Below are 20295 nucleotides of genomic sequence, written 5' to 3'. Positions count from 1 at the left end.
GAAAAGAAATTCAAGAAATTATCATGGTTCAGCATTGAAAGATTCAATGAATCGAGAAAATGAAACTATCAAGATTAAAATAACAGAAAAATGAGAAAATGAAACTATCAAGATTAAAATAACAGAAAAATTAACTCTGATCAATAAAAATAAACTTGGCCTTTAGTCTATTACTACAGCCAACCACACGAAAATAGTCCGATGGAAATTGGAACAGATGAGTTGTTTGGCCGATGAGTGGTGCAACGTTGTCAAATTAAAGATTTATGAACTTTGTTCATAGCTGGTTGAAAATGAGAATTAATTAATATTTTTATAATACACTTTGCGAATTGGCAACGTCTATATGTGCGGGGGGTGAGAGGGGACTCATTTGTTTAAATTTCCATCGGACTATTCCTGAGAGGTTGACTATAACATGGTTTTTATAATAAATTAATGGATAAATAAACTATTAATTGAATAAAATACAATAAGATATGAGTCGACACAAATGAATAAATCAACGCAAAAAGTTGGTAAATTGTATCATCTACTGTGAAAAACAAGTAATATCTGTAATGAAACTACTAAATTCGTTGAAGAAGAAATTGGCCTATTTAAACGTGACAAGCCACTGAACATTCATAAGTACTGTAATATATGAACTTAAAACTAACAGTTAGTTATCATGAAAGAGATAATGGCCCATATGAATAAAACCAGAGCAAATGCTCATGAGCAAGAGCATGGAGCATAAGGTTTTGCTCATGAGCAGAAGGTAGAAGCAAAAACATTTGCTCATTTTTATATGAATAAGCTTCACCTTATACTCTTACCTTATGCTCCTAAACTCTGGAGCAAATGCTCACGTATTTTAAATATTTTTCATCAGCTGATTCGCTTTTGTAGCCTTACTTTGTTTTTATAGCTCACGGAAGCGCTAAATATGCAAGTAGGGGGCACCGCTTGTGTTTGCGTTGTCTGCTCTGTTTTCTATTTATAAATAGAGTTTCAGGTTAGATGAGTTTAGAATTTTGAAATAATAGCGTGAAAAAATGTCATCTCTACAATAATCTTCAGCATATTCTTATAATATCAATAGCCTTCTTATAATCGTCTACACTCTCATCTTTTTAAATGCCTATTTCCTATTTTGTGATGGCTATCTTTATATCAGGTAGCTATCTTTTGTATTTATTCTTTTGTAGGAATAATGATGATATATATCATGGTTGAATCTAAAAAGAGTTTTATAGTTCTCAACTATTGGTTGTGATCGTATCTGGTATAGTTTCCTTTTCCTCATACGAATTAGTTGAGCTATTTTACTATGAGCAAAAGGTGATAAGCTGCTCTAGACTAGACTCACCTTTTTTGAAAGGCTCAACTTTTGAAGCAAATGCTCTAGTTTATTCATACAATTTTGAGTATAAGCTTTTGAGCAAATGCTCAAACTATTTTTTTGATGAGCATGAGCAAAAGGTTTTGCTCACGTTTATTCATAGAAAATGAAGCAAATGATCCATATTTTAGAAGTATAAGCAAATGCTCAACTTTATTCATATGGCCTAATTTGATTGAGCATCAATTGAAAAAGATAAACTTTTCATTTCTTATCTCATGTTAGATTATTTTACTTGAGATTGAATTGAGAAATCAGAGATGATACAATGTCATGAACAACCAACCATGCATTTGTTGAGATTCGAACCCATGACTCCGGCAGTTTATCAAGACCTCATAACGCCTCATCAAACTGAAATATGAATCCACAAAATACAGCAAGTTTTTCTTTGAAAAGCTTTAAAATGAGTCATAAAAATGCTAAACATCCCAAATGACTATATAGATGATTTCAAAGGCGTTTAGAAATATATAAAAATTTGAGTTCAAATTGAAGAGGTTCTACTGTATTTGATTGAGTAACATTGAACTCATAAGATCTACACATACTACGCCTATCTAGTTTCATGGAATAGAGTGTTTAAAGATACGTAGTGCTCTTCTTATATTCATGCGTGTGATAAATATTTATAACATAACAAAATAGGAAAAAGAAATTTCAGCAATACATCAAACAATAGAAAATTGAGCTATGAATCGCTGATCTCTTTAGTGTAACTACTCGTTTATTTTTTCTCCAAGCTCTTCATCTAAGAATTATCTAGATGCCTATAGATGTATATCAACCTATAGCTACGATAATCTCAATCTCGATTAATAATAACACTGAATTTGACATTGGAGATTTTTGTTGTGTATTCGAAAGCAATAGTGAGCAGTCTGTGATACTCAACAGAGAATGTAATATATTACATTTCAGCTACACTAGAACATTCAAGTAATATGAAAAATGCCCATGTTGATGACACTGATCAAGGTGTAGTGACACATTTTCACAGGAGATACTGATCTAGATTCAAAGCAATAATTTGCTTTATTTTCTTTGCTATTTGAATTTTGGAATTGATGCTCTACAAACTTAGACATATTACTTTGAAATTGAATTGAAGACAGACTACTGTCAAATCATGACATGGGCATTGCTTATCAAATAGTGAAATGTGTCATTTTGTCTTATATATACCAATTCTTACACCTTATACAGAATGGAAATTCTAGGGGAAATAGAAAAATTTCAAAGATAGATCAAGTAGTAGTAGAGCTGAGCTTGACTGTAGATAGTATGTGGGAAACAAAAAAAAGTTCATTAATCGCATAATAAAGCGAAAAATAAAGAGGCATACCACACCATACATGTTTCATTTTTAGATAACTCAAGGTGGACAGGAATTTAATTGGAGAAGTATTGATGAAATACGTTGATTGAGTGATTGAAGGCCTTGTTCTATCAGTCATTCAACATTCCAACTAAATTGGGCAAGTCAAAAGGTATATAAGCGCAGCTGTCAACTAATATACTTTTCAAACGGTTCTAGACTGATCATATTTCCTTTATAATACTCTGAAATTCGCAATGCTTTTTGCATGCCTACTTCCTGATCACTTACTACAGTAATTACATACTGCTGAAATATTAGAATTGGTAGAGAAAATAATTTAGTTTTTCCAAAAATATTCAGCCAAAATTAAAAGGTTTCCTGAGAAATGTAAATTTTTACTTGAACAACATACTTATACAACATACATATTGAATACATAAATACATTTTTTTTAATATTGATTGTATTGTGAATATTCAGTATTGGGGTTAATAATAACAATTCGATGAGAGTAATGTGTCGACAAATATCGTATAACAGAGGCTCTTCATATCTAATCGGGGCGTGATAATATCAACGATAAACCAGAAGATCTTCACAATATCAAAAAATCAAATTCAATTTGTAGAATCATAATAAAATTCTACAAAGTTCTAAATGGTAATCTAAATCATTTCTATACTCTATAATTTAATATTACCATTTGAATCATTCGAAATGTCATCCGATGAATGAAACCTTGTAGTAGGAAGCAGGATTATGATTACAAACATACAAATTGAAAAACAAACAAAATCATTTTCACAATAAATTTCGAGTAATTATTTTGAATTTGAGAGAAATAATGTATCATGGAAATAATTGTGAGTTTTGTACAACCTCTGCAGTATTTGAGGTCACCTCAAAGTGGACTGGCAGAGAAAGGAGAGGGTGCGAAAACCGTGTTAGAATCTAGCAAACTTTCTCGATAATTCAATGTATGGAAAAATGAAAACCTGTCAAAAAATTGAATTAAATGTACAAATGTTTAAGGTAGGAGGGGGTAGAACAAAACCTTTTGAGAACCCCTGCCATTGAATATGTTGCTGCGATAAAATATACTACTGCTATATTGACGATGATATCAGTAATAGAATATAACAATGCAATGAAATTGTTATCTAATAACTTGGCATGAATATTGAAGAATAATATTCCTGATGCCAATGTAATCCTTGAAGACACACGAAGACGACTAAAACATAATCGTTAGTACTCGTAATAATCGTTAGCATGTTATTTTTGCTTTGTTATCTATTGGGTGAACTTCAGAGCTGAAGCAGATAATACATTTGTTAGTGAAATTAGTTGATTATTCGTTACAATCTGTACCTTATCAGCACACATCGCCACTCTGATGTCCTGGCATGATATTTCCATGTGACGGATGTTCTTCACATAGTTTCCCGCAAGCTGAAATTTAAAACAATAAAAAGCATGATTTTTTTTACTACTATTAATTTTCAACAACGATCTATTAAATAAGAATGATTTTATGAACACTTTTAAAAAGAATTCCTCTCGATAACGAGAAGCTCGAAACGAAACTTGTTGATAGAGAAAAAGCTCAAGAAGAATCTGTGGAGAAGCTATAAACATGGGAACAGTTTCATGAAAACTATTTCTTGAACACTTTTTTTATCCACTTGATAACAAGAAGCTCAAGAAGATCAGTGGAAGGACTTTCCACCTGGAAAAGCTGTTTTGGAACAAAACAATACAATCATAAATTTCGCTTACCCAAAGATCACTTGAATCCGAATCAATTGAGTGTGTAAAGGAACGTATTGTTTTACGGGTCGCCGTCAACCTGTCTCCCCGACAACTGGTCTCCTCGCTATTTTGATCACAGGCGTCAGTAAATCCCCTGGCAAAATATACCATTGCCGTCAACTAGTCTCCCCGACAGTAAATCCCCTACTAGAACGAAGGAGACTAGTTGTCGGCGACAACTAGGCTCCTCACACGCTCACGACAACTAGTCTCCCCGACAGTAAATCCCCTGCTGGATAGGCCTATGAGGGGTCTGTTTGTCGTGATCGTATCCGACAACTAGTCTCCCCGACAGCTAATACCCTATTGAACATTGGAACCAGCATGAAGCGGGCGGGGAAGTAGTACAATCACAGATACTGTTTCACACATTCTATGAATTCGATTATTAGAAGAAAAGCTTGTTGAAGTTGTCACTTTTATCACTGCAAACATAAAATTGAAAAAAATAAACTATAATTCTAAAATAAACTTCCGAATTCAACTGACTTGGAAATGTTCCGTATTGAATTGGCAAGCAGTTTCAGAATTAGTTTGTAAGTCTCGCAAGTGATTCCGGCATGTATGCATGAAATATAACATATATATATATATATATATATATATATATATATAATATATATATATATATATATATATATATATATATATAATTATCATCGCTTACCTCATCTAATTTTTTTATTACCATTTTATGTAACATATTTTTAACTCATATATGAGTTTCAATTTCATATATATTCTCAACATGTATTCACTCAATTTTCATTTTTTATGATTTGATACAAGCTATATAAAAATGAATTGCACCTTTTCATATAGCTGAAATTTGTGGATGTGTATAATATATATCAGTTTATTACTCGTATATATTTAAATAAATATGTAAATCTTATGAACTCGGCTTGAAAAATAAATTGTTAATGAAAGTTATTGTTTCTTTTTATTTGTTACCTTGAAAAAAAAATAGTTTCGAGAGCCTAAACATTGGGAAAAAATTGAGACAAATTCATGGAAGATCACATTTTCAAACTCTGTACAATATGGTCACAGCTAATTTTTTAAAACAAGTCATAACCGTGTAAAGTAGTTTAGAAACGTTGCATAAAGACCTATTAATATTTGATGAAGTGTCAAACAACAGGATGATAAATCAATATACTAATCTTGGGGTACAACTGTACCCCACGCACCTATTCATGTTCTGTAAAACCACGCGCCTACTGGAGGGTAATCAATGTACATAATCAGTACAGTAACAATATTTTTCAACTTCATTCATAAAATTTATTTTACTACTTTTCACACTACTATAAGATTGAACACAACATACTGTAATTTTGTCAATAACTTCACTATAAATACTATAATAACTCAACTTTCCTATTTTTTAATGTTTTAATTGAAAAAGTGAATAATTTTCAGTTGAATTTTGCATTTGAATAAATCATCATGTTCAATAAACGACTCACATCTATTCAAACAGTCGAACAGGTTGTCTGGTACACTATTCCACAGTTTAATCCTTGCCTGATATTTCTGAAAGTCCAGTCGTTCACCTGCCTGGTCTACGAATGACAAGTCCTTGAAATTCTATGGAATAACTTGCATTCAATTTCCGACATGTGTTTCACCCTCTATTGACTGTCTACCGCCCTATCTTCTTCCTACCTGAATTGCTATTATTTTCAGTCTATCGACCTTTCTGCTGAAACTAAACAATTTCTTGAGAATGACCGTCTGCTTCCTATACACACTACATTTTGTATGTTGAAGTGGAGAGAAAACTTTGTTGCTGAGAGGTCTGAAATTCGATAGAGGTAAATAAGCAGCCAAAACTCTAAAATGTCATGGGACAAGGTAAAAATTCGTAGTGTAGAGGATTTCGTTAAGTGGATGTTCGTTTTAGAGAGGTTCAACATATTTTGTGAAAAATCATACGAAGGAAATTATGATTGATATGGTATTCGGTATTAGTATACCAGACAACATGTTCGACTGTTTGAATAGATGTGAGTCGTTTATTGATCATGATGTTTTATTCAAATGCGAAATTGAACTGAAAATTACTCACTATTTCAATTAAAACATTAAAAAATTTGGTGTGGTGCACTCACACAACTTTCCTTGCCGTTATGAAAATTGATCATCTGACGCTAGTGTTCCCGCGCATCTCAAGTCTTTTCTAAGATCTGAGCCAGCTGATGACAGGACAATAGCGCTGCAGACACACGAAGTCTGCTATCTCTTCATAGTGAATCATTTATAGAATCAACAGTTTTGCCAACAGTTTGCAATTATTGGATAATCACATTTTCACGAATTTCGAGCTTATTTTCAATTTAAGGTGAAAATGTTACTGAACATTAATTGTACCGTAGAGATTTTCATGCTCAATCTTTCCCACTCAAAATTTTTTGTTTAAATTGTATCTGAAGCCTGATAATTGGAAATCTAAAATCAAACTTTGCATAGTTGGGGCGGAGCTACCAACTATGCTACTTTATTATACTCGTAATGCTACTTTACTATGACTTTGAAAATCTGGTCCGCCATGTTGGATCCGCCATTTTTAATGCAGATTCATTTTTTTTAAATAGGAAGTTGGTCATGCGACACATGATTTCGATACGGAATTTCAAGCGAAAATGAATGGCAAAACACCGCACATCGATATCTCGAACCATTTAGAAGTTATTCACGTTATTAATCAATACTGTTCAAAGCAGAAAGGAGGGAAAAAAGTATGGGAACGGCTTAGTATCTCATTATCAAATGTGATTCCAAGGTGGTTGTGATTTGGGTTCCTACTCAAATTGAAAATACTACTTTACTATGACTTTAAAAATCTGGTCCGCCATATTGAATGCATTTTTTTCACATAAGAAGGTGGTCATGCGACATGATTTCAATACGGAATTCAAAGAAAAACTGAATGGCGAAAACCACACATCGATATCTCAAACCGTTTAGAAGATTTTCACATTATTAATCATAGCCACTTATGTATCTCATTTCTGTTCTGCATGGTATTGATTAATAATATGAATATCTTCTGAAAGGCTTGAGATATCGATGTGGGTTTTCAGCATTCGTTTTTTCATGAAATTCCGCATCGAAATCATGTATCGCATGACCACCTTCTTACTTAAAAAAAAGTTGCATTCAATATGGCGGATCCAAGATGGCGGAACAGGTTTTTTAAGTCATAGTAAAGTAGTATTTTCAATTTGAATAGGAACCCCAATCACAAACACCTTGGAATCACATTTTATAATGAGATACTAAGCCGTTCTCATACTTTTTTCCCTCCTTTCTGCTTTGAACAGTATTGATTAATAATGTGAATAACTTCTAAATAGTTCGAGATATCGATGTGCGGGGTTTCACCATTCATTTTCTCTTGAAATTCCGTATCGGAATCATGTATTGGCATGACTAACTTCCTATTTAAAAACATGAAGTTGCATTCAAGATAGCGGACCAGATTTTCAAAGTCATAGTAAAGTAGTATTTCAAATTTAAGTGGGACCCCCAATCACACCCACCATCTAATTACCTTTTCCTACAGTTACCTTGAAAAGTGGCCATTCCTGCACTGATTACAGAACGCAAAAAATCACTTTTCCGCTCTAGTGCGGGAAAAAATTTTTCTGCACTCCAGATTTGCAACATGGCAACACAAAATAGTTGATGGGTTTTATGGAGGATTAGTGCACGAAAACAAAAATTAAGTTGGTAACAATGACTGTGGTTAGATTTAGATAAGAATCATTTCAATGGCTACCCTACATTTATGATAAAATCCCAATCTAGAAATCCAAAACAAGAATAGTGTTCATCTAGATCATAATTAAATAATCATCGTTTACGAATTCTCATCATTTAATAATAAATAATAGTTCTTTTCTATTGATAATTATTTTTTCAACTGCAAGCAATGAGAAAAGTAGCAAATATACATTATAAAATTCGAATTTTGAGGTTAAATGATTACCATTCGATATCCATATAAATAAAAAAAATAAGAATACTACAATAAATATTCTCTGTTGTCTATGTTTTTTTTATAAATATTTTTTAGTTTAATTTGAGCATTTTTCTCGGTAATTTGAGCAAAAGTCTAAATTTCTGAATCCTGTTTCTGTAGTTTTTAGCTGGATGAAACAAACTTAGGTACGATTCTTCCCGCTAGGTCGCGCGCTTGTCGGTTCAGCCATCTTGCTCCTAATCAGCTGTTGGCGTGTATTTTGAATGTGAATTTTTTGTTCTATCTGTATTTTTTTCTGATTCTTGAATGAATAAAAATGAGAACTTTGGCTGAGAATTTTCAACTTCAATTGGATTATTAATTTTTAAATGAATTAAGGTTGTTATTAATAACAGCATCACACACACAAACATTTTATGGATTTCAGTCATCATTTTACCCATAATTACGCACTTTTCATATTCAATGGTAACTGTAGGAAAAATTAAAAGTGAAATACGTGCGCAAAGTTCCTCTGCTGCACTCAAGAAGCCATTCCGCCCTCGCCTACGGCTCGGGCATAAACGTTTCTTTCGGTGCAGCAAACTGTCACTTTGCGCACTAGTTGCACAAATAACTATTGTGTATGAGATATTAAGCCGTTCTCGGACTTTTCACCCACTCTGTATGCTTAGTTTAGTGGAATTCTAATACAAATTACAAAATTAAATTGAGAAATATAACTCAATAAGCCGGTCTACATTATCCACGAAAGATAATTAATATCGAACTTAACTGAGTTCAACGTTTTTGCACAGTAATAAGGTTTGATTTTGATTTTTGGTTGATTTTGAAACTTCTGAGGAGAACATCAATTTACAATAATTATAACGCCATAACTGGAAAATGCCATAATTATTGATAATCTAGTGTGCGTAAATAGTGATATTACTTCAATCTTCGCAATCGTAGCCTAGATGGTAATCATACGTAGACTAGAGGGCCCTACATACCTGCAGATTTGGCCTGTGTTGGCTCGTGTCCTTGAACGACTCGGAGCAAAATCACTACACACTAGTAGTAAGCAACGCGAGCCCGGCCTGCCCTACTTTTCAACGCTATCCAAACCACCAGAATCTAAATCGTCCAATAATGGAGATAGAGGAATTTTGATTTCAGATTTGAATTCAGCTACCCCAAATTCTTTACACGTAAGTCCCATTTTCGAAAATACCCGAAAACAAGGGAGTTATGGCTGTTTTAATATAGCTTTCTATTATCATAGTAAAAACGTACTAGGTTAATAAGATAATAATTTTCTTGCTCACAAAGGGAAATTTTTTCAGAAGTGTTTGAACACTTAAAAGTTTAGGTCTAAACATGAACATTTTTAAAACTTTTTTAAATTTTACTCTCTACTCTCTCTCTCTCTCTCTCTCTCTCTCTCTCTCTCTCTCTCTCTCCTCTCTCTCTCTCTCTGATAATGTTAGATACCGAGTAGAGGCTGAGTCAGGTTCGAGCTCCTTTTAACTCTTTTCGTTGGTTAAAAGTTGAATTTTTGAATTTTAATACGTACCATAGTGTGCAGTTTTCTTTGTTTTATAAAATTGTCAGTTTATAATTGTTGTGACTTTCGTGCTGTGGCTGCAAATTGTGTTTTAAATCGAAAATTAATCATGAATTCACCGAAACACATAACTGTGACTCGTTCTCAATCGGGCAAAGCAGATAAACAGTCATCGTCATCATTGCAGTCGTCCTCATCAGCTGTGAAAGATAAGGTGCCACAGCAGACGACAGCAACTGCTTCGAAGCAAGGCTCTGCCTCTGAGTCGGTTCGCCCTTTATCGCCGGCTGTTATCTCAGGTATTGAGAACAATTTCGTGCTTAAAATTCTAAATGACAGCAATGTTTATGACAAATTAGTTAAAGACGTTGTGTCCGGCGTGTCTTCGCTAGTCATTGAGGGGTTGACAGCATCTTTGAATTCTGCTATTCTTCAAATAGTGGATCTTCAAAAAGAAGTATCATCGTTGTAAGAGCAGCTTAAGCTCAGTCATGAAAAAATCAAGCAATCATCTAATCGTGCTGATGATTTAGAGCAGTATCAGAGAATAAACTGTATTCGCATATTTGGAGTGCCCGAAGCAAATAAGGAAGACACTGATCAACTAGTGATCTATGTTTGCAAAGATAAGCTGGGTGTTAAAATTGAGCTGCAACACATCGATCGCTCGCATCGCGTGGGGCGTCGGCTGGCCGTCGCGGCGTCTAACACCCCTCCAGCCCGACCCCGCGCCATCATTGTCAAATTTGTTAGCTATCGTCAACGTTATGCAGATTTCTCTCAGAAGAAAAAGCTCAAGGATACTGGCGTTGTTATAAGGGAGGACTTAACACAACCAACAGTATAATTATATAATTCAATGGTCGAAAAATGTGGATATGAATTTGTATGGTCCTTTGATGGAGTTATTTATTAGACTGACACTGACGGTAAAAAGCATAGTACAACCAACCAGGTCTGAGATATGTATTTACGCTTTCAGTTTCTGAATTTTTAAGAATGACATGGTTTAATTTATTTTATTTGTTCCATTTATTCATAAACACCTTACACAGCATTTTTATTTGATTTCTTCTCTCATACTTTCGGTCTCAAGTACTGTTATTTTTTATTTTCTATTGATCTCCATTTTCATTCATGATTGTCTTGCTCAGCTTTTGTGCTGGAATTAAGTAGACCATTATTTCAAGTTTGGTTTGAGGCTAAACTCATCCCAGCTTCTCAGAAAGAGATATATATGTATATATTGGTTGTATAAATTCTTACATTGGATCATTGATGGAAGTGGGATTAGTTGTATTATATTTATATATACTTATAAAAATAAATATTCTTATCATTATTATTATTTTTATCATTTTTCTTTGATCTAATATCTAATCATCAGTTAATGCTGTTGCTCCAGAAAGTTCTTTAGCTATTCCTGTATCAGTATCCTGTCTCACTACAATGATTTCTTTCTCTCTTATTCACTGTATTTTTTTAAGAATTAGATTGTTTCTTAAATTTAAGCCAGTGGAATTTCATAGAGCTTATTTCAATACAATTATTGTCTCTAATTTTAATGTGCAACTATGGTCGTTATTTGTTCTTTCGCTTTATCATAATAATAGCAAACTATTGTAACCTCTATTTTACATTTCTTGAGTTAATTACTCTAAATCTTATCTACTGTTTCGTTATGATCATAAATTATAATTGCTCCTCATGTTGGGTTCTTGACTAGCACGTTCTTATCCTTTAGTTTGTCAAGAATCTTCTGCTCTCAAGCTAGTAATGGTTGACAAGCTCTTGTATCCAGCTTTTATAATCTATATATAAATTACAGTTCAGTTTCGAACCTTCTGTCATTATGATTGGCGATTTACTTTTCTCAGTTAATTTTATAATAATGTGTGTATGAGTGGTTTGAATCCTTCGTTTATTACATCAACTATGTATTGATTAGCTCGACTCTTGCCTTCATGTGCCCTGGCTCTTAGTCTTGTCATCATTCTCATGAGTGTAGCTCCAGATGAAAGTGCCGCCGCGCCAAGCACAAAGGGCTTGATTGAACAAGTTTTTTCGCCTCACAAGAATTTTTAAAAATATGTCATGTGAATGCGCAGTCACTGCAGTGTCACATTGATGAATTCCGTGATTTGTTTGGCACACAGATCTGTGATGTGATGTTGGTCTCTGAAACATGGCTGAAGCCTTCGATATCGTCGAACGCTATTCACATTGATAACTTTAGCATATTCAGGAACGATAGGCTTCATAAGAATGGTGGGGGAGTTGCTGTTTTTGCAAAGGAAGATTTGAAAGCCAAAGTTTTATTTCAGTCCGACAATTCCAGACCGAACAGGCCTGAGTAATAGTTGCGGAGAATTCCAAAGTGTTGATTGGAGTTTGTTACCGCCCTCCACACATAGGATATATGTGTGAATTCGAGGACGCTCTCCTGTGTATGCCGGCTTACAGTCATGTCATTGTTATGGGTGACTTTAACACAGACTTGCTCGGACGTGACACTTTTGACTTGACACAACTGAAGACAATATTTTTTACTTGCAATATGATAATACTTCCGCTACAGGCTACATATCATACGGCTACTTCCCACACTTTGTTGAATCTTGTCACGGTCTGTGATGCTGATGCTGTGAAGAGTCATGGACAGGTGTGCCAGTGCCTGGTCTCTCAGCTCATGATCTGGTTTATTGCATTTATCCTGTGAAATCCCCCAAGGCACAAGCAAGAATCATCAGATACCGTGATTATAAGAATATTAATTACTCGGAGTTGTTTGCTGACCTTTTCACTGTTCCTTGGCATCATGTTGTCATGGCTGCTACTATTGATGAGAAACTGGAAGTATTCCAACAAATTATGTGCGAGCTGTTCAATAAAAGTATGGGGTTGGGTAAAGAGGAGAAACTGCCTAACATCACTCATAGCCTTGAAGAGCTCTTTTTTCTGAATGTCCCAGTCAGTGATGAGGGTGCCCGTGCATATGCCGACACTATTCGAATGAACGCTCTGGAAAATGAGTTCGAATTTTCTGAAGTCTCGGAACTTCAAGTTTCCCACTGTCTAAATAGGATCAGAAGCAATGCAGTTGGTGGGGACTCTCTTCCTATAAAGTTCATACGAGATACTCTTCCTATCACTCTTCCTCATATAACACATTTGTATAACTTTTCACTTCTATCTTCTATTTTTCCAACCTACTGGAAATACTCAGCCGTCTTACCCCTCAATAAAATACCAAATCCCGTTTCACCTTTCGATTTCAGGCCCATACATATTCTCTCAACCCTTTCTAAGGGTTTAGAGAGGATAGTGCATTAGCAGGTTAATAATTATCTTACAATGAACAACTCTTTAAGTGATTTTCAATCTGGTTTTAAGAAAGACTACAGTACCACCACTGCATTGCTTTGTGTGACTGAGGATGTTTGTAGAGCGATGGATGGAAGACAGGCTACTCTACTAGTGCTGATAGATTTCAGTAAAGCTTTCGATTGCGCCTACCACCCTCTCCTGTTGAAAAAACTGAGGAATTTGGGATTCTCCACTCATGTAGTGGATTGGTTCAGTTCCTACCTGAGCAACAGGTGCCAATCTGTGAAGAATAATGGTTTATTACCTGGCTATCACATTGTAGGGAGGGGCGTTCCCCAGGGGTCTGTACTTGGGCATCTTTTGTTCAGTATATATATTAATGATGTAACCAATATCTTCAGATTCTCCAAGCAGCACCTATATGCCGATGACCTGCAATTGTACATCCACTTTGACTTGAATGAATATACTGCTACAGTTGACAATATGAATAGTGAACTTGAGACTCTTACGGACTGGACTGGAATAGTGAACTTGAGACTCTTACGGACTGGACTGTGAAACATGGACTTAAAATTAACGAAATGAAATCCAAGGCAATAATTATTGGCTACACTAAACTCATGACTCGCCGAGGTTTCAACTTTGATAATCAGACTTTGTAACAAATCTGGGACTGACAATAGACAAAACACTCGACTGGACGACACAAATCAACACCACCTGTAATAAGGTATTTGCAGGTATCCACTCGCTTAAGAAGGTTAGTGACTTCATTCCACTTCATGTGAAAGTGATGCTGGTTAAGTCATTAATTTTCCCATACTTCTCTTATGGTGACATTGTGATCAATGACATGACTGTGCCTTGTCTGAGCGACTGCAGAGGGCTCAGAACTATTGCATCCGGTCCATCTTCAATCTATGATCATATCACCCCATTTTTCCAGCAACTACATGTGCCAAAGCTGAAGCAAATGAGGGAGTATCACATTCTGATGCTGCTTCATGACCTATTGCATGTAAAAACCCCAGGTTATTCAGCTCATAAATTTGTTTTTATTGGGGATCGTAGTGTGAGAGATACCAGAGAGGGCTCCCAACTATTAGTTATTCCAAACCATAGAACATCTGTGTATAATAAATCATTCCATGTATCAGCTTGCTGGATCTGGAATATGTTGCCTCCAACAGTGAAGAGTATTGGCAATCGAGCTCTGTTGGCGTGGCGGTATTAAATTGGCTGGGATCTGGTGGCACAGATTACGCTTGGGTCGAGTTGAGCTTCATTTTTATTGTCTATTTGATTGTATCAATCTACATTTTTATTCATTTTTATTGATATTATGTATGGTAATCTTATTACATAATATGTAATCTATTATTTCTGTATTCTTATGTAATTTTTCTTCTTTTGTAAAGGGTTCTGACGGATGTGAATTCAGTAAGCTTATTGAGGTCCGCTGAAGTGCAGTTTCATTAACAGATCTCTCAATGCCACTTAAAAGTAATCGTGCTTCATTTGTAGTTTCTTTTTATATCAATCAATAATCCTTTATTGTCATAAAACACAAAGTGTAGTAACAAACGTCAATATACAATAAAATTAAAAACAGTCAAAATATTTTTAAAATAATAATAATATAGTCAAAGTAGTATTTTTGTAAAAAAAATTTACAACTAAATTGGTAAATAGTAATTAACAACAGCAATTGATAAATAGCAGGTATTAAAACGGGATCCAACACAAGTCACAACAAAGCTGTTACAGTTAAACAGATGAACACTGAAGCTATTCAAAAAATTCTCCAACAGAATAAAGACATCTTTCTGTAAGTAAGCCTTTTATGTGTGACTTGAATAGTGAGGTACTCAACAGTCTTACTTCAGGGGCAAGCTCATTGAATAGCTTAATGGACATGTTTCTCCAATTCCTATGGGTACTCGCATATTGGTGAGAATCAATTCTGAGATTTAACCTTCCTCTGGTATGATAACTATGTATGTCACCATTTCGACTATATTCATTAAGGTTTTTTTTTCATATACATCAGACAAGTAAAAACATATAAAGATGGGAGAGTCAAGACGCCTAGTTTACGAAAAAGCGGCCTACATGTTGCTAGGGTTGGTGCCTGACAAATTATTCGAATGGCCTTCTTCTGGAGTCTGAAAAGTTTAATAGATTTCCCCAGAGCTGAATCCCATAGGCTAAATGGCTATGGATGAGAGCATAAAAGAAACTCATTAAAACTTCATGATTAACTATGTGAGTTAATCTATGTAGGACAAACAAACCCTTACTCAGTTTACCAGCTGTATAATCAATGTGCTTTTTCCAATTTAAATTCGAGTCAAGCATGATACCCAGGAATTTGAGGGAATCTGTGCCTGTAAACCTAGGTTTGAAGAAGCTAAACTGTGGGTCACAGGTTTTCAGGAGGTTGAGACACAAATTGTTTGAAGCACACCAATCCATTATATTTGATGTGCTCAATTCAACAACTGTGTCAACATTTTGTTTTCCCGTCCCATTCACCAATAAGCCCAGGTCATCGGCAAAAAGATAGGGTTGGGTTTGATCACAGCAGTTCCTTATCACACCTGACAAATCATTTATGTAAATTATAAACAACAGTGGACCAAGTATTGAACCCTGGGGGACACAATATAGACATAATATGTCTTAGACTAATTTTCAATGTTTCTTCAATCGGCAGGAAAACTTTGGTTTTTCAAAGTTATCTTACTACCTTATTTTGGGCTATTTTCAGAAATCAAGATAAATATCCCACCAAATTTCCTACACGAATACAGTGTTAGTTGTATTATAGTAGAGACAGTACATACGTACTCTATAGTACAGTACCTGTTCGTTTTTACCATATAATTATATGATAATAGAAAGCTTTATTAAAAACAGCCATAACTTCCTTGTTTTCGGATATTTTCGGAAACGGGACTTATGCTTTAGGAAATTTGGGGTCGCTGAATCCAAATCCGAAATCAGAATCTTTCTATTTTCAAGAAAGATAGTTTTTGAGAAAAAGTGGTGTCCGGAGAGACGTAAAATCACCATGTGAAAGCGACGATTTGTCCGCTAGTATCTCGATGCAAGCCGGTTTCTGCTTGCCTCGAGGGGAAAAGACGTGACAAAACGAGGTTCCTGGCTAGGGGTCACCATGTGAAAGACACGATTTGACTCAATGTACTTCGACAAAAAAACGTGAACTAAGTTCAGTGTTCAAGTTGCACGTCTCCTATCGTGTGAAAGTGGCCTTACAGTGAGACATCCCTGTCAGGCCTTATTATTATTTTTTTTATAACTATAATTGATGCTAAAATCGGAAAATATGTCATAACACTATCAGACAGCATATAAGTATTTTTTTTCAATTTTAGTAAGGGCATATTAAGGAAGTAATTTGTGATTATCTGAAGCAAAAAACTTCAATTGCTGATTTACGAAATTAGCATGTTTTGTAGATGTGCCACTGTTGCTCTGAGGTAGCGTATGTTTTACTTTAATTCTTCATCTCTTCTCTCTATTCCCTTATTTTTCTCTATTCTCTCTTCCTCCTGGATAGAGCTTTCTGCTATCTTATAATTATAACAATTAATCTATCATTTTCCAATTATCTACTAATTTCTCTTTTTCTTAATTGCATTAATACCATTTTGTTCATGATACTATCGTTTATTTTGTTTAAATATCTGGATGTATATTTTGTAATGCTGTTTTTGTTCAATGGGTCTGTCGAGACCTAGCACACCATCAATAAAATCAATCAATCAATCTATCTTTCTCTCTCTCTTTCTCACACAGGCACACACCAACTCTTAATTCACATAGCGTAGCAGTAGATAGAGAATTGAACCCTCTATACTTAAAATATTGTAAAGCCTCAACCAGCTCCCAATAAGTACGGTATAGAACTCTTTTAATCTTAAGTAAGATAGTATTTAAAATACTTTGACAATTCATTGATCGAAAAAGGTTGTCATACTCAATATTAACCTGTTAAAAATAGAGACAAAAGATTGTGATTCAATTTCAGCTTCCTCAATAAAATTTCCCACAAGTAGACAAAAAAAAAATATTAAAAAGAAGTTCATTTTTATTGAATAAAAAATTGGAATATGTTTATTCTACAGATAATAATTTTTTTTGGGAAACACTGGTATTATTATTTTACAGTACTAGTACCTTCTTGCTATAAGTTCAACCAAATTCTTCATAGAAATAGAATTCTCCATTAATAACATTAAAGTGCTCACAGAGTTTTCATTTTCGACTATTTTAGAGCTCCCGCGAACCATTTTACTAATTCGAGGGCGCTGAATCCGAATCTGAAATCAAAATTTTGCCATCTCGATTTTTAGGCGATCTAGATTTTTGGTAACTACACGCGCCCGGCCGGGAGAGCCTACACGCTCACGGATTTCGCCCGAGCCTAGCCGAGCCGAGCCGCACCAGTAGCCCTGGACGGATTTGGCTCCGCTCGGCCTGGCTCGGCTCGCAATGAAATCGCCTACACACTCACGGATTTCGCCCGAGCCGAGCCAAGACAGGCCAAATCCGTAAGTGCTTAGGGCCCTTAAGTAGAGTACAAGACCAAATGTGCCGTAATGATACACGATCAAACATATTTTTATCTCAGTTGTTTTCTTCATGAGTATTTCAATTACATGATTATTATATTCCTATGTAAAATGATAACGTTTGGAGTTGTGAGGCCTTCAGAATAGGTTTTTCAACAATATTAGTAGAGAATGTAAACTTGCTTGGTTTGCACATCTTATACAACTTCAATAAATCATTTCTATGTGGAGGGAATTCCCTTCATGGTTTCCATGTCATTAACATTCGTTGCCTTGGCTACCATTCAGACTAAACGTTTGTTATCTTGTTTTACGATTAGTCATTAATGTTCAAGTTTTATTAAAGAGAAGTTCAATTCAAACAGTATAATTTTTCATTTAATTTTTAGCATTGTCAGTTCTTTACATTGGTGGCAGCGGTAAACAAAATGCCTAGAAAAAGGCAGATGGAACCTACAGTAGATCCGATCATGAATTCTAGCTGTAAAAGGATGCATTAAGAGAGAAGACAAACTCTGACATTGATGAGAGATTCATCGCTAAAAAGCCTAATAAAATCATTTTCGGAAAAAGCAGGTGAGCAAAATGTTAAACAATTCGCACAAAACATAAAACTAGTAGGAAAAGCTGGAAATTGGAAAGATGAAGATATGAAACTTATTTATAGGATGAAAACAACAGGAGCTGCTCTAACTTGCTTAGAGGAACACCCGGAGCTATTAGAGGAGGGTAAAACATTTCAGGACTATGAAAGAATTTTAATACAAAGGTTTGAGGAGACTTGCGACCCCGAAAGGTGGTTACTCACTTTTAGTGACATTAAACAAAAAAAAGACGAAAGTGTTTGAGCGTTGGCTGATAGGTGTTCACAAACGGCATGTCAGCATACATACAGGAAGCCGCTTGGGCAGAGGCACAAATAGGACGAACTGTTCTAACAGCATTTGTACAGGGTCTACAAGGTGCTGCAGGACTAATCTACGAATTTATACAGCTAAGTACTTAGTATCAGCAATTGAGACAGCTGAGAGAATAGCTTTAGTAACCTCCAATCAACAGCATGATGTGTTTTCAACAATGTGTGATAATGGATTACTAGATCCCTCTGGGAGACACCGTGTTTGTTCTGTACAGACACGACAATTTAGCTCTAATTATTCTCACCAGCAAGCCAATACTTGCTTTGCTTGTGGAGGTGGAGGACATTTCGCCAGGGACTGTGCTACCCAACAAATGAGAGGACGTAATAAATTTTATAGGAGACCAATTGATAGAAAACAGGCTTTCGCCATTCCAGAGACTCAAACAACTAAAAGTGAGCAGAAATTATGTTTTGTGTGTGGAGACCCACAGCATTCTGCTTATGCTTGTAAATACAGAGTTCAGAGTCCAGTCCAGGATGGGAATAAAATGATTCATGCACAATCCATCAATGACGACAGATGTAGATGGACCCCAAACGAATTGGGCCTGGGGGTTTCCCAGCTTCACGGCCACTAAGATTGAGGGAGTACACAGTTCCCAGTTTATCAACAGCCAAAAGTGGAATCTTTTTAAAGATGAGGATTGGCAAACAAGAAAAGAACATGTTGATAGACACTGGGGCTGAGGTCAGTATCCTCAAGGAGGCCATTCCAGGATTACATATGACTATGACTAGTGAATCAATGATACTGAGAGGAGTGTCTGGAGACATTATAAAAATTAAGGGCAACCAAAGAGTAGATGCACATGTGAACATCATGCATACATTCATGGGCAGACATTGATTCATATGGAGATGGATTAATAGGCCTGGATGTACGGGATAAGTTGGGAGCTGTGGTTGATGTTTGTAATGGTGATGTTACTTTGCAAGGAGTTTATGCTTAAACGCTAAGTATAAGAGAAGGAACAAAGATGGTATCTATGTGTGAGGAAGATATCTTGAGTGAAGGACAGCAAAGGAGGTGTTGTTTAGAACAGAAGGGTATTGAATCAACAGTTCGCCAAGAGAATTATGTCAGAAGTAATTAGAACAATCAATGTAGAACACAGCCACGAGACCAAACAAAAGACAATCATTTTGACCAATCAAGCAGTCAAATAGAAAAGAGCACTCAGACAGTAAACCAGGAGGCAGAGTCAGAAATCGAACAACAACAAAAAATAAAAGGGGAGATCAAACCCTGAACTCACATCCACATTAAAGGTTGATGCTAAAGAAGGTTATAAATCTAAGAAAACAGAAGAGTCCACCTTTGGAGTTCATTCACTTAGACATGTGTTGTTACCAGCTCAGTCAGAAATGCTGATAGAAGTAACAACAAACCA

The 20295-nt window shown here is 35.2% G+C and overlaps 1 protein-coding gene across 8 annotated transcripts in view; it reads right to left on the bottom strand.

The window, feature by feature from the left end:
* LOC111056735 (protein son of sevenless) overlaps window positions 1-20295 on the bottom strand; it is a 482488-nt gene that overhangs the window by 202806 nt on the left and 259387 nt on the right. For 7 of the 8 annotated variants that reach the window (XM_039443299.1, XM_039443300.1, XM_039443304.1 and 4 more), the window contains one exon: window positions 4077-4157. The exons of the other annotated variant lie outside the window; for it this stretch is intronic. In XM_039443299.1, the coding sequence (XP_039299233.1) occupies window positions 4077-4157 (81 nt within the window). The remainder of the gene's footprint in view (window positions 1-4076; window positions 4158-20295) is intronic. 8 annotated transcript variants of the gene reach the window in all.

The sequence above is a fragment of the Nilaparvata lugens genome, chromosome X (assembly GCF_014356525.2).
Source record: "Nilaparvata lugens isolate BPH chromosome X, ASM1435652v1, whole genome shotgun sequence".
Lineage (NCBI taxonomy): Eukaryota > Metazoa > Arthropoda > Insecta > Hemiptera > Delphacidae > Nilaparvata > Nilaparvata lugens.
The sequence above is the reverse complement of the archived record's forward strand: the minus strand, read 5'-3'. Positions and strand labels throughout refer to the sequence as shown.